The sequence below is a fragment of the Osmerus eperlanus genome, chromosome 4, assembly GCF_963692335.1.
Source record: "Osmerus eperlanus chromosome 4, fOsmEpe2.1, whole genome shotgun sequence".
Taxonomy (NCBI): domain Eukaryota; kingdom Metazoa; phylum Chordata; class Actinopteri; order Osmeriformes; family Osmeridae; genus Osmerus; species Osmerus eperlanus.
Window position 1 is genome coordinate 2,147,939 of NC_085021.1, and position 16,557 is coordinate 2,164,495.

General features: G+C 39.4%; 1 protein-coding gene across 1 annotated transcript; it reads right to left on the minus strand.

Moving 5' to 3' along the window:
- Positions 1–12,000: 12,000 nt before the first annotated feature.
- LOC134019516 (nucleolar protein dao-5-like) lies at positions 12,001–16,321 on the minus strand. The gene is made up of 7 exons (XM_062460476.1): positions 16,295–16,321; positions 14,832–15,228; positions 12,962–13,045; positions 12,760–12,813; positions 12,559–12,645; positions 12,185–12,271; positions 12,001–12,071 (listed from the first exon to the last, which is right to left on the minus strand). The coding sequence occupies exons 1-7, from the start codon at positions 16,319–16,321 to the stop codon at positions 12,001–12,003; spliced, it is 807 nt and encodes a 268-aa protein (XP_062316460.1).
- Positions 16,322–16,557: the final 236 nt, after the last annotated feature.

A 16,557-nucleotide genomic window follows, 5' to 3' on the forward strand; every position in this document is an offset into this window, starting at 1 on the left:
TGCTTTTCTTATCTCTGTTAACTATTTTCTCAATAAACCACTTTGGATCAATGTTGTTGTGTTTAAAGAGCTTTTAAAAAAAAGTATCATTAATATTTGTTCCTTGCACAATTTCTAAAATTTGGAAAACATATGGTTTTTGATAGCATTGTCATTTAAAATGTTCTTAACAGGTAAAAGCAAATTACAAATATAGCTGCAAGCAGCGATGCGGGTTCCTCCGCAAAATGGCAAAATATTATAAACATGTACACTGTAGAAGATCGAGACTTGGACAACAAGAGAGCAAAACGACTTCATGTTTGGCCAACGACAATAGGCTGAATGGGGATTTGAACTCATGAGCATAAGGTTACAAGTCAGTCTCTCTACCCTCTCTGCTACACAGCAACTGTTGAGATTTTATGAATAGAAAGGGTAGAGTATTAGCTTTTTATAGGATATTGAAACTCTTCTTGAGTTGATCTCTTTCCAGAATCTCAGTCAATGCACAATTAACAATAGTGATGTGGGCAACGGGGCTAGGCAGAGCTCACGTTGCTAGGGTTAGGGTCAGCTGCTTGCGAGAATAGCTTGTGATAGTACAGCAGCCGACTCTCTGGTCCCATTAAACTACACAACATGCACAATCAGGTTGACCAACAAGATTATATTAACTAACAAACAATAACATTACAAACATCTAACTGAATGAACACAACAACTGAAATCCCTCGCACGGCTGTTGTAACCAAACTATTTTCCACAAGTCTTTGCATTTTTTGACATGCCGCACTGCATGCTGGGTACACAAGGGTGCTGACGCTGATTATCTATCTGTGCTCCGACTGCGTGATATGAGCATTAGCTTTGGTCAGCTTTGGGTCAAAGGTTAAGAAACGGTTGACATGTCAAGGTAAAATTGCAGTTTCGCAGGGTATTTCAGAATGATGTCATCCTGTTTAACTAAACAGATAATCAAAATTATGACATTCCCAAAGGCAGTGGCTGGATTCAAACCTGTGACCTTGCACTTTGCAGGACACTGTTTCAATCCACTGAGCTACCGTCAAGGCTTAGAACATGTGGTCAGTTACTGTATATAACAAAGAAGCCGTTTCTCCTGTAGCACACATTGTTCGATTCAGCCAAAATTTAAACAGCTGTAATTCAATGATCTTTTGACATATCAAGGTAAAATTGCGCATGGTACTTCAGAACGATGTCATCCTGTTTAACTAAACAGGTATTCAAATGTAAGCCAATTTAGCCAGCCAATTGAGCTCCTCAGCCAATTGAGCCATTCCCAGACATGGATGACACAAAGTTCAGCAACTGGATAATAAAAAAAGCAGTTTCTCCAATGGCAAGCATTGTCAGATTTGGTCCAAGTTCAAACAGCTGTAATTCAGTCATATTTTGACATATCAAGGTGAAACTTTGCATGATACTTCAGGGGCATGTCACCTTAAAGCCTATTAGGTTTGAACCATCCTTCAAAAATACATTTGATTTAGTGACACAAACATATTGAGGCAATGTGGACATTTACATAAATACACCCATTTCAGCCATTTTGTACTTGATTCAATTGCCTTAAGTAACATTTTTAAATACGTCAATGATACATATCTGTACCAAATTTCAAGTCAATTTCACCTTTGGTTCAAGAGAAGAGGAATTTTGAAGGTTTTCCCAAATTATCACAGTACAGGAAAATCCATCATGGCGGACCTTATGGGTCCTTGAGGCTTTTTTGTTCCTCATGAAAAATGAGGCATGCACACCAAGTTTCAGAGGAATTGGAGCAATGGGGTGGAAATGCCATCACTTTGAAAATCGGACTTTTGGGCGTGGCCTGTGGCGCCCCCTATGGTCCGATGTGGCCCATATTTGGTGTGGGGGTACCCACTTGGATGTAGTATCAATGTGCCAAATTAGAAAATTTATGACTAGGGACTTTTTGAGATATTGGGGCGCAAGGAGAAGAAAAATAAATATAGCTGCAAGCAGCGATGTGGGTTCCTCCGCAAAATGGCAAAATATTATAAACATGTACACTATCGAAGATCGAGAGTTGGAAAACAAGAGAGCAAAACTACTTCATGTTTGGCCAACAACAGGCTGAATGGGGATTTGAACTCATGAGCATAAGGTTACAAAGCAGTCTCTCTATCCTCTATGCTACACACCAACTGTTGAGATATAGAACTGTTTCTTTGAATAGAAAGGGCAGAGTATTAGCTTTGGTCAACATTGGGACAAAGGTTAAGAAACGGTTGACATTTCAAGGTGAAATTGCATGAAATTGTGCATGGTATTTCAGAATGATGTCATCCTGTTTAGCTAAACAGATAATCAAAATTATGACAGGCCAAAAGATAATGGCTGGATTCCAACCTACTACCTTATACTTTACAGATCACCATCCCAGCCCATTGAGCTATTCTCAGTGTTGAATATTATCATGTTCAGTTACTGTATAAAAAAGTAAGCTGTTTCTCCTGTGGTAAGCGTTGTTAGATTCAGCCAACGTTGAAACTGCTCTAATTCAATCATTTTCACATAACAAGGTGAAATTGTTTGTGGTACTTCAGAATGATGTCATCCTGTTGAACTGAACAGATAATCAAAATTATGACAGGCCAAAAGACTATGACTGGATTCCAACCTACGACCTTATACTTTACAGGTCACCATCCCAGCCCATTGAGATATTCTCAGTGCTGAATATTGTCATGTTCAGTTACTGTATAAAAAAATAAGCTGTTTCTCCTGTGGTAAGCATTGTAAGATTCGTCCAAAGTTGAAACTGCTTGTACATTTCCTATAAAAACGGGACAACGGAATGACTGGGTTGCTGCTGTAAAGAATAACTTACTCATAGTTTTTTTAAAAAGGTTGTTAGGAGTGCCATAACTTGTAAAATTTCAAATCATGCCTAGCATCAGTGGGGATGTGTCCTGGCTCAGGTTACTGAAATGAATTTGTGCAACAGGCAAGGGATCCAGACTTTCAAACTGAAGTTAAAGAATACAGTCAAAGGAAATACAAATGTGATGAAGACTTTCAAACTAAAGTTAAAGAATACAGTCAAAGGAAATACAAATGTGATGCAGACTTTAACATGAAAGTTAAAGAATTTAGCAAGAATAAATACAAATGTGATGCAGACTTTCAAAGCAGTGTAAAAACACACGGCATGCAAACATATATTTATAAGAAAAATCAGACATATTCCATGGATTTTGTCATCAAATCTTTTAGAAAAAATGTCAAAACAGGCCCTCAATTTGTTTGCTCAGTTTGTCATCGCCAGATTTTTCGAAAGCAAGTCATTGAATGTAAACATGATACGTACACAACCAGTCCAACTGTTGTTGCTTTGGCTAAAAAGTGCATTACAGAAACATATTTACAGACTTGTAATGAAGAATGTGATGATAAGTGCACTGCACATATTCAATCATCTAAGTTGTAGATATGTCACACATGTCACCGTAAATTATGTGCTGGTAGAATGCATGAACAAAGTGTAGCCAATAATTTGCACTTGGAAGCCATTCCTTCTCAGCTACAGTGCTTGAATTCCCTTGAGAAACACTTAATAGCGAAACATATTCCTTTTATGAAACTGTTGGCATTACCAAAGGGTGGCCAAAATGGTTGCCATGGACCTGTCGTGTGTGTTCCATCTAATGTCAATCAAGTAACCAACATGCTTCCACGAAATGATGGAAATGATTTAATGTTACGAATTAAACTGAAACGCAAATTAACATACAAGGGGCATTATGAATATAAACATGTACATACAAACCATGTCTACAATGCCTTAGAGTACTTAGAGTTAAATAACAAATGGTATCATGACATTAGCATCAATAATGAATGGGTTAACCCTCTGGACAAAATTGACGATGTGCAAGTCAGTGATCATCAACAAAATGTTATCAGTGACACATTCAAACATTTGGAAAATCCTGATCATACACATATGGAAATTTGCTATAATAATAACACAACATCTCAAGTTGACGCAACTGTTAGAGTTGTAACAAAAAACAGTGAAGTATGTAATAATGCTGTGCCAATAGATGTTAGTGAACCGATGCATACAACAAGCGTTGCTAATGAAAGAAAAAAGAACACAATGGAAAATGATTCAGAAAGTGGTGATCCTGAAGAAGAGTTGACATACACTGAACAAACACATGGAATGTTTCTAGACACATGTTTACAACCAGTAGATATTGCTAAAGAAGTTTTGGATCAACATTTTGACTCTGTGTTATCAGTTGCCCCTGCTGAGAATAATCATCCCATTAAACTCTTAGAAGATGCTACTAATGAAGGAAAATGTTTTCCTAGGTTATATCCAACGGGAGCTCTTACTTTTCACTTTCGCAAAGAAAAAATTACCCTGGCAAAAAATTTAAACACACGTCTACTAAATGCTGATGGCAGATTTGCTAAAAACACAGACTTTATGGTAACCCTTCCTTTTACAGTCCCTTAAGTACTAGGTATTTACATAGAAAGTAAAGGGTATGTTATGTGTTTTATTGGGTATTACCGATTGGTACCAAGGTGGTAAATACCTAGATAATTCTAAGTATTTACCCATTAACTAAATACTAACGTGCTGGTCATTACTGGGTATGTTTTCTGTATTATTGGGTATTACCGATTGGTACCAAGGTGGTAAATACCTAGATAATTTGAAGTATTTACCCATTAACTAAATACTAACATGCTGGTTATTACTGGGTAATTTTCACTGGTCCTAATTAGGTAAAGACAGAAGACAAAACTTAGTATTTACCTGGAAAATAAATATTACTATTTAAATACCGCTGGTAGTAAGTTGGTAACTACGGGAGATATATATGGTAAATTATAATGTGTTATAAGGTCATTATAAGGTATAAATACCACTGCTACTAAGTAGGTAAAGACGGCCAAGCTCCATCAGAATTACGAACAAAATACTCTACTAGTACCCTGCAGTTACCTAAGGTTTATGTCGGTAACAGTCCACGTCTAATGAGAATATAAGATAGTACTTTACAATAAAATACCTTTTCAGATACATTTATCGATGATGGCCTCATTTACTTGGCTGGTATACCTTCCTCCGCGGGAAGAGTTTTCCTCTACTGTCATGATAAATCTTCTTGGATACTGGGTATGTTCTTGCGCATGTTTGGACTATTTACTCAGTAAGTAATCTGAAACTAGACTGTAAAAGGAAGCCGTGTTTGTTTCCATGGTGTTACCAGGCTTTTACCATACCCTTTGTAAGCAAATACCACTTTGTCAACGTTACCCTTATTATGAACTTGTAATATAAGTTCCAAGGCGATACCAGGTAAAACATGGCTATTTACTCAGTAAGTAATCTGAAACTGGACTGTAAAAGGAAGCCGTGTTTGTTTCCATGGTGTTACCAGGCTCTTACCATATCCTTTGTAAGCGAATACCTTGTCAACGTTACCCTTAGTATGAACTTGTAATTTAAGTTCCAAGGCGATACTAGGTAAAACATGGCTATGTACAGTAAGTAATCTGAAACTGGACTGTAAAAGGAAGCCGTGTTTGTTCGCTGAAAATTAAGAAAACACATGCAAATAGACAAAACACAAGCAAATTAAGAAAACAATTTCATGAATTTGACAACACATGCGCAGCATTCAGCAAACGCGCTGCAAATACACACAACACAACCAAATACATAAACGCGTTGCAAAATGAAAGCACGCAAACCAAAAACGCTGCAAATACATAAACGCATTGCAAAAACGAAAGCACGCAAACCAAAAACGCTGCAAATACATAAACGCGTTGCAAAAACGAAAGCACGCAAACCAAAAATGCTGCAAATACATAAACGCGTTGCAAAAACGAAAGCGCGCAAACAAAAAACGCTGCATCCTGTTTTCACAACGGAAGTTGACCAGGCCTCTAGGGGGAGCGCTAAGTGGAACATCTTGATTTTCGGCCCCACGGAGCGAAAGAGAGAGAGCATATGAGAAGTTTGTATTATATATACTTATATTACAAGTTCATACTAAGGGTAACATTGACAAGGTATTCGCTTACAAAGGGTATGGTAAGAGCCTGGTAACACCATGGAAACAAACACGGCTTCCTTTTACAGTCCAGTTTCAGATTACTTACTGAGTAAATAGTCCAAACATGCGCAAGAACATACCCAGTATCCAAGAAGATTTACCATGACAGTAGAGGAAAACACATAACATACCCTTTACTTTCCATGTAAATACCTAGTACTTAAGGGACTGTAAAAGGAAGGGTTACCGACTTTATATTCTTTGCCCAGTACATATCAGAGGTGCAACAAGTTTTGTCAAATGTATCAATTGCCATGCGCAAAGTTTTAGGTACTGATTTGCCGTACAAAGAGCAACCCAATTTTCTAACTGATGCAGAATCTTTAAAACAAGTGTTAAAAAATGATGAAGGTTATAATTTCTTACGACCTATACGTGGGACACCCCACGTTTGGCAATCTGCACAAAAATATCTGTTTGCTATGATACGACAACTACGAATCCCCACATGGTTTTGTTCATTTTCCTCAGCTGACATGCGCTGGCCTGAAATGATAAGAACACTCAGTCATGAACAAAATAAAAATGTGCCTATAGATGAACTGACTTGGTCAGAGAAATGTGCCTTGTTGAAACAAAATCCAGTTACAGCTGCAAGAATGTTTGACCACAGATGGCACAGTTTCTTGAAAGATGTTATTATGTCTCAAGCTGCTCCTATTGGAAAAATATCAGACTACTTTTACCGTGTAGAATTTCAAAACAGAGGCTCCCCTCATTGTCATTGCTTGTTCTGGGTGGAATCAGCCCCTCAAATTGACAAAGACCCTGATGATAAGGTTGTAGACTTTATTGACAAATATGTATCTTGTGAACTGCCATCATCCGTCGATGAAGAAATGTGTGAGATTGTCAACACAGTGCAAAAGCATAGCACTAAGCACTCAAAAACCTGTAGGAAAAAGAAAACTGAATGTTGGTTTAACTTCCCACGACCCCCATCTTGTCGAACATTTATTGATCGTATTGTCAAACCAGATCAGCCAAAATCAATGCAATACAGAACAATCACATCAACCAATGACTGAGGAAGATGAATTGAGAAAACTGATGACACCAGACATGGCTGAAAATATTTTGAAAATGGTCAGAACAACTTTACTATACAGTGACCAAACATTTGAATCGACAGAGGAACTCTTTGAAAGCATCGGAATTTCACAATTGCTTTTTGAAATTGCAAATTCACAACTAACCAATAAAACCAACGTTGTTTTAAAAAGAAAGCCCGGTGACATTTGGATTAACCAATTTAACAAAGACCTGTTATGAGTTTGGAATGCCAATATGGATATTCAGTACATTGTGGATGCATATTCCTGTGCAGTGTACATTATTTCTTATATATCCAAAGCAGAGAGAGAAATGGGATTGTTACTAGATTGTGCACAAAAAGAATGAACTAAAGGCAATCTGGATGCCAAAGCTGCATTCAAATCACTTGGCAGTGTTTACCTTCATAATAGAGAAGTGTCTGCACAAGAAGCAGTATATAGACTGACTGGAATGCATTTAAAGGAATGCTCACGCAAAGTAACTTTCATACCAACAGGAGAACACCCTATGAGTTTACCTTTGAGTGTATTGCGAGACAGAAAACTAAATGACAACAATGAACAAAACACTATATGGATGACAAGTGTAATAGACAGGTATAAACATAGACCACAATCACCACCGTTCCAAAATATGTGCCTTGCCACGTTTTGCTCAGAATATCGAGTCTTGAGTCAGTGAAGTCCCAGCTAATCCAAGCGAATCTGTCGTTCAACTTCAGGACAAATATGGTTACATTAAAAAAAGGTCGCGCACAGAACCAGCTGTTATTAGATATGCAAGACTGTCACCCACAAAATATCCAGAAAAATACCATCATAGCCAGCTCCAATTGTTTTTGCCCCACTATGAAGACTGTCAATTGAAACCACATCCTTTTGTATCATTCGAAGAGTTTTACAATGTTGGAATTGTACGTGATTTCAGTGATAACATAGACACAGTTAAAAAAAATATTGAGAATAATAGGTCTTTGTATGAACAAAATTCTGACAAACTAGATGATGCTCAACTTGTCATGGAACAACAGGGTGATTTGGATGATGCATGGGCACATATTTGTCCGCAATCTGAAATGGAACGGCTTCAGTGTTTACAATCACAGGACATAATTCATGATGAAAATGATTTACAGCCCATTTCTGAAAATATTCCAGACTTGACAGAAACTTTGCCTATGACAGGTAACATAGAAGTTAGAAAAACATTCATGACTAAAGAAGCAGCATGGGACATAATGAGATCTTTAAATGATGAGCAAGCGTGCATATTTTACAAACTACGTCAGTGGAGTTTAGAAACAGTATGGGGACAAAAACCACAACCAATACACCTTTTTGTCACTGGTGGAGCAGGTACAGGAAAAAGCCATTTGATAAAAGCCATACATTATGAGTTGTCACGGATTCTAGCGCAACTATATACAAACCCTGATGACACTACAGTACTATTAACAGCTCCTACAGGCGTTGCCGCGTATAACATTGGTGCTGCTCCCATACACAATACTTTTTGTATTGGCACAGATGTGCGATTACCTTACCAGCCGTTAGGTGAGGAAAAGATCAACTCTTTACGAGCAAAACTTTCCAATTTACAATTACTGATCATCGATGAAATATCAATGGTAGACACTAGACTGTTTGCATACATTCACGGAAGACTAAGACAAATAAAACAGTGCGGAGATCATTCTTTGTTTGGAAAAGTTAGCATTGTTGCTGTTGGAGATTTTTACCAGTTACCACCTGTGAAAGGGAAACCTCTGTACAGTGATATGCCAGGACTAAACATTTCATCACTTTGAAATTGCAAATTTGACACAAGTTGTGAAACAAAAAGATTCTATTTTTGCTGAGCTGCTGAATCACATACGTGTCCATGAAAAATCACCTCCTATGTTGCCTGCAGACGTTGAGATATTGAAACAACGCGAAACAGGAGAAGACTTACTTACATACTTCGTATGGAAAGAAAGAATGGCCACCACAGCAAAGTTTTTAATACCTGTCTTAAGCCAAGTGTCAATATGGGAATACAAGCTCGCATCATGCTGACTAAAAACATTGATGTTTTAGATGGACTTGTTAATGGTGCTTTCGGGATAGTTTTCCAAATCGTGTTTGATACAGACAAATACTTTCCCTCTGTAATACATGTTGAATTTGATGATGGCAAAATTGGACAACTGCAAAGAGCTAAAATAACTACACCAAATAATACTCATCGCAACATCACAATCATTAAACCCGTAGAAGATAAAGTCTCAAACAATGGTGGAATACGGCGGCAGTACCCATTACAATTAGCCTGGGCTTGTACCGTACACAAAGTTCAAGGTTTAACAGTTAACAGTGCAGTGGTAAACTTGAAAAAAATATTTTCACCAGGACAAGCTTACGTCGCTTTAAGTCGTGTCTCTTCTCTGTCAGGCTTAGTAATTGAAGACTTGAAAGAGTCAAAGATTTATTGCAACAGTAATATCAAAGATGTTCTTGCAACAATGCCAACATTCATCTCCAAAAACTCACCTTCAACCACTCCATTATTGGGTGTGCTTTGCCTTCGGCAAGGGCACAACCTTTGTTCTCTCACATATATATGTATTATTTATTATTATTGTTTATTTTCGCCCCCCTAAGGATCAGTCAATATTTGGACCACATACACAACGGCGGTGTCAAAAGGTTTGTCTTGGTAGCGATTGCGTTGGTTGTATTTTTATTTACGTTCCGTTGGATGGTTTAAGTTCAAATTATGTTTTTGTGGTGAAAAGTGAAGCTAACGGTGGCTAACTTGCTAGCCACAGTCACTGATGTTACTAACGTCACTACGTCACAAAAACACGCGTGACTACCTGTAGCAGAACATTAGTTTTGCATCTGTTAACTTGGGGGATAGCTAGGCTAACTATAGCTTTACTGCAAGGCAGCTGCAGAAACGCCACAAGCAAAGAGGCCAGGGTGATAACTATTTACTCATTTTACTTTGTGATGTGAAACACAATTGTGAAATGTAATGTACAATATTAGCTGATATTATTAAGGAAGTAGGCCCACATCTACTTTCGGAAACGGTAGTCTACTATTTGACTGAAGCATTAGCATCATGACATTAGCCTCTGTTGCCCGGGCAACACATACTACAGTGGTCTATGATGCATCTGTTTTCAATCGTTAAAATAAACATTCCTCACAAATACATTTTCGTTGTAGGATTTATTATGACATTAGATTACAAGTAAATGATTTGTTGGTGAAATTATCATTACCTGTGGTTTCAAACCAGTGTAGCTCACTGCAACGCTGTAGCCTACGCGAGACACTACAAAAACATCTACACAGCTGTTTAGGAAGTCAAACGGCGACAGAACATGTTCGGCACTCCCCTTACTTAAATCAAAAGTCTATCTAACTACCAACCTGAACTTCATTGCCACAGCCTAAACTTTGTCAATCTGTTCATGAAAATAATTAATTTCAGCCTAAACCGTACAACGGAACGTTAAATCCAATTCAACCAACGCAATTGCTACCAAGACGAACACAGCAGTAGTCTAGTACTGTACCTAGTAGTACAATTTACCGGGGCAGCTTCTCCACACAGGGCTATATCGCATTTTGCGTTGTTACTGACAATGATCGCTACCAGTGATCTTTTTATGAATGAGCGATTTTCCACTAAATAAATGTCAAGCTTATTTACGTTTTGGGGGGCATATTTTCAGTTAGCAGATGGTACTGTTTGAATCGCGATTCCATCTTCTACTGCCGGTAATGTCGTAGAATAATCTTCAAAGGGGGTTCTTTATTAATGAATGAATGCAATGAGTAGGCTAAATGCCTGAAAATATCACGAGAAGGGAAAAACTTAAAAGGACGTTTAAGTCATAGAGATTATGTCAATTTTTACACCGGTCTGCCAAATGTATTCGTTTTGATTCAGCTATGAGGCTGCCTCTTGCAGGGGAAATGAGAAGACATCTATTTCATTCTACACTTCACTCGTATTTTCAGTTGTAAATGAGCAGCAAAAAAAAGATGCTTTAAAATCTATGTAATCTTTATAAATAATAAGTATGCATTTTTATATAAAATATACAGAAATATCAGTTGTAAAAATGTCATTAAAAAACGGACCCCTGTGCAACCGACGCAAGCAAGCACACCCTACAATTTCCACAGAAATTGTACCCTCTCTAGTTCACAATTGCTTTTCATAACATTCAAAGTCTCAATGCACATTTTAAAAACATGCAAGCAAACAACGGTATTTTGAAATCACAATGCATTGGTGTTGCTGAAACATGGCTTCAACCAAACTTTCCAACTGAACATTTACTTTTACCTAACTTCACGTTCTACAACAACACACGTTTCAATTGTTACAGTCCAATAAACAGAATCACCAATACTTTAAAACTTCAGGCAAATGGTGGTGTTGGAATATATTGTCAAACAGATCAGAACATTGAAGTCAACACACCTGATTCAAATGAATGGGTTGTTATCCAGCTCTGCAGAAGCCTGCTTTTGACCATTCATTTGAATCAGGTGTGTTGGAGCAGGGAAACATCTAAAACATGCAGGACAGGGGTGCCCTGAGGACCAGGCTTGGGAACCACTGATCTAACTAACCACCCTCATCCTTTAACTCTAACCATCTTATTTCTTGTCTTTTAATCCTGCTTCATCACAAGCCATTTTTTTCTTTATGCTTTGAATAGAATTGTGAAGGTAATTTTTTACATCTTTCCAAGATCTTCTGTGGAGGGTAGGCTTTTTATTGAGGCATGCCATGCACTTAGTCTTCCCTGGTACTCTTTGTAAAGTTATGTATTTCCCCAAGTGCTGAAAAACTGCATCCCTTTCTTCTGGTCTGGGCATTGACCTTTCACAGCTCCTACAGAAGGGACAACAAAAATGAATACAAAGTCAATTATGTAACTGTTTGATGGTGTGCTTAGCCCCTTTACAACTCTCACTATGGATGTCTCGAAATTGCCTCAAACTTACCGGGCTCTTCATTTGCAACAGTGGAGGAAGGTCTGGGTTGTTTCTTTGGTGGAACAGTACTCTTTGGAATCAGCTTACTCTCTGTGTCTGAAAAACATTCAAGCACACAATTATTTAACTGTTTCATGGTGTGCTTAGCCCCTTTACAACTCTCACTATGGATGTCTCGAAATTGCCTCAAACTTACCGGGCTCTTCATTTGCAACAATGGAGGAAGGTCTGGGTTGTTTCTTTGATGGAAAAGTACTCTTTGGAATCAGCTTACTCTCTGTGTCTGAAAAACATTCAAGCACACAATTATTTAACTGTTTAATGGTGTGCTTAGCCCCTTTACAACTCTCACTATGGATGTCTCGAAATTGCCTCAAACTTACCGGGCTCTTCATTTGCAACAGTGCAGGAAGTTCTGGGTTGTTTATTTGGTGGAACGGCAGTCTTTGGAATCAGCTTACTCTCTGTGTCTGAAACATTTAAGCACACAAACTAATGTTTTAATCAAACAATATAGACAGCCATCTAAACAAATTTGATGGTCAATGTGCCAAGATTTCCAACAAATATGTATAATGGCATACCAGTCTCATCATCTGCATCAAAATCCCAGGTGGGGGAAGAGCTGATGGTAAGAACTGTGAAACAAGCAAGATATGATATAAGTTATGACACTTTCATCCTCCCAATTTTGACTGCATACAATCCCACAAGCCAATGTATTATGCTCCAACATCTGTAGTTACAGGTTGGTTAACCTTGTAGCCTCAGAGGATCATGGCTTACCTTTCTCGTCACTGTCTGAGGTACTGTCTGGAATACTGTCTGTGGCATCTTCTTCTCGTCTCTGAAGAACCCTGCTTTCTGTGTCTGAAAAATGTAATTTGTTTAGTAAACCAATTAATTAATTCATTAGTATAAGGGAAAATATATAAAGTTTACACACCAGTTGTGTTGACAGAGATTTCATCAAGAGATTTCCCCTTGTATGTGTGTGTCCCCTGCTCAATGGCCATCAGTACTCTGCTCATTTTGGCAAGTTGAAGAGTGTTTTCGGTCATGCGGTAGTACTCTCGATGGACACGTATGTCATGGCCCGTGAACTTTGCAACCTGGTCCATTTCATTGTCTTTTAAATTCATAATCTGGCAAAGTGTAGCAACATGTTTTCTCAGTTTGGTGGACCTGAGTCTCTCTGGATGAGCCGCTTTGCAAGCATCTGCAAACTTGCGCAGGCAGTCTGCGCCTCTGATAGGAGTCATTGCCTCGACTTTGGCAAACACATAAGGGTTGTCTTCTGGCACACCAACGTCAGATCGATACTTGATAAGTAAGTCAAGTGATGCAGTCACTCTTTTGGTGAGGAGGACAGGTACTTTTTTTTTTTTTTGCAACCTCTTTTCCCCCTTATCTCTAGCCGTGTGAACTGTTCACTTAGTTCTTGCTCTAACTTTGAGAGGCTCTGGTAGACATCAGCATTAAGTGGAGCCCTGTTTCTGTTCTGATAGGTCTGCATCAGTAACTTTGATGCCTCCCCTTCACGTCTCCGATTGAAGAGTATAACCTGTGCAAGCAGACTCTCACATAGAACCTTCCAAGCTGTTGTACTAGGTGCCTCAGACAGTTGTTCTTTTGATTTCTCTTCCAAAGCCTTGAGGTGTTTTTGGAGTAGGACTACATCTTCTGTCAGCGGAATCATGTCATCTTTGTTCCATTTCTTCTCTTCTAGGTTAGTCCTGGCACGTTTGGAGACATACACACTCCAGTAAGTATCGATCAACTTGATGAAGTTTGCTGCATCCTTTTCAGACGCAGAATCTTCCTGCTGCACAATTTCACCCACAATTATTTCACCCACCCTCTTCAATGAATATCCCAGCTTGCAGGCCAGTGATGGAATATTGAAACTCCTCTTTTGTTTTAAATATCCACAAACGTTTAGGGCTGCTGATAAAGCCAACTTGAATCTATCTGGAACACAGACCTCCCTTAGAGTTTTGACACTTGTTTCAATTATTTTGACAGCAAGGATGAATCTACCCAACTCCCTCATTTTTTGAGCACAGTAGCCAAGTTGACTTTTCTCATGTGTGTCATACATGAGTTCTGCATATGTACAGATCAAGGGGTCCGACTTCAACTCCATAGAGACCAAATCAATTCGCATTTTGTCCGTAACCCTTCTGCTTTCTTCGGAAGCATGACTTCCGTTCGGAATAAGGCAAATTGCTGAAGCTTGTACTCTCTCCCTTTTGGAAGACTTTGCTTCTGGTCTTAATTTACATTTTTTTCTGGTGCTTCCAAAGGTAATTTTTAACAAATAAAGCTAAACAGTATTTGCATGGCAGGTACTTGCTTGGTGATACATGTGTGGGCTGCCTCCATGTTACAAGCTCTCCATCACGTCGTTTTAGTACTTCTACATTGTGGTGATAGTCACCTTTGTTTCTGATTTTTTCAAGCAAAGCTAGACGTTGTTTGGAGTCTTTTGAGAAACTGATTGCGCGACTTACTTCTAGTTCCTTATTGTGTTTCCTTTCAAGGTGCCTTGCTATTTTGCTTTGAGGCATAGAGCAGTAGATACAGTAATGTTTTTTGTCCCATTTTCTTCTTCCCCCTACTTTACTGCACTTTTTAACATATAATAATGACTCACCATTATCCACTGTCACTCCCATGTCACAGAGTTCCATGGGAGTGACTGGAGCTGATTTTAGTGGGGCCTCAGACAGGTTTCCCTCTGGCTGCTTTGAGGCGGCGGCTGGCTGCTTTATGGCGCTGGCTGGCTGCTTTACGGCGCTGGCTGGCTTCTTTGAGGCGCAGGCAGACTTCTTTGAGGCGCAGGCTGGCTTCTTTGAGGCGCAGGCTGGCTTCTTTGAGGCGCTGGCTGGCTGCTTTGAGGCGCTGGCTGGCTGTTTTGAGGCACTGGCTGGCTGTTTTGAGGCGCAGGCAAGCTTTTTCAAAGGGGATGCACATGAGTCCTCCAAAGTGCTTTCCTCAGGCAAATATTCTGAGGCACTGCATTCCGTATTACTCTCTACATACTTAGGGTCCTTTAAAAAATAAAAACACAAATTATGTTATATATACAGTGATCCCTCGCCACTTCGCGGTTCACTTATCGCGGATTCGCTATTTCGCGGATTTTCATAATGCATTTTTTTTTTTTTTTTGGTGCATTGTGCTCTGCATTCTGATTCGCTAAAAACTCACTCCCGCTTCTTGTATCAAAACATGCTACGAATTGTGCTATCATTTTGTCGTCTCGTGCAGTTATGTGTACGTACATAAAACAGCTTGGCAAATTTACATTAAGTTGGCCAAATTATCTTGTAATTTCGAACATCTCCTAAACCCATAATGTCGACGAAACGGCCTACACGTGAGTCACTGTATTTGTATACATGTAATAGTTGCTAATTGTAAAAAAAAAAAAGTTTTCTATTTCGCGGATTTCACTTATCGCGGGTCATTTTCGGAACGTAACCCCCGCGATAAACGAGGGATTACTGTATATATATACACACACACAGCACAATATCTGTTATTCCCATCCCCATCCCATCATCTTCCGCTTATCCGGGGGTCGGGTCGCGGGGGCAGCAACCTAAGCAGGGAGGCCCAGACTTCCCTCTCCCCGGCCACTTCCACCAGCTCTTCCTGGGGGACCCCGAGGCGTTCCCAGGCCAGCCGAGAGACATAGTCCCTCCAGCGTGTCCTGGGTCTTCCCCGGGGCCTCTTCCCAGTGGGACGTGCCCAGAACACCTCACCAGGGAGGCGTCCAGGAGGCATCCTTATCAGATGCCCGAGCCACCTCAACTGGCCCCTCTCGACGCGGAGGAGCAGCGGTTCTACTCTGAGCCCCTCCTGGATGACCGAGCTTCTCACCCTATCTCTAAGGGAGAGCCCGGACACCCTGCAGAGAAAACTCATTTCGGCGGCTTGTATTCGCGATCTCGTTCTTTCGGTCACTAATATCTGTAATTATATTGGTATATTATATGACTGCATTACAGTTAACCTCTTGTCACTTGGCAGGTGCATGCTTTCCCCTATCTACTTTCTCTCAACTTGACTGAGTTAGATTTATGTAGCGATTGAGCGGAATGTAATGGTTACCTTTTCTCGGGTTTTCCTTGACTCCATGACCTATTCAAAACGAAATGAATAGTTAAACTAAATACGTAGCATCTGAAATAACAAATGGATCAATTTTAAGACGCGTTTACGGTACACACACACGCTCTGGATAAGAGCGCCTGCTAACGTTAAATGATCCAATGTAGTCTAATCACTGAGTGGCTATCAAGATGGCCTAACGTGCGTCATGTGCGGCCTTTACTAAAGCTCGAATCACGGCGCATGAAGGATGCATTTTAGAC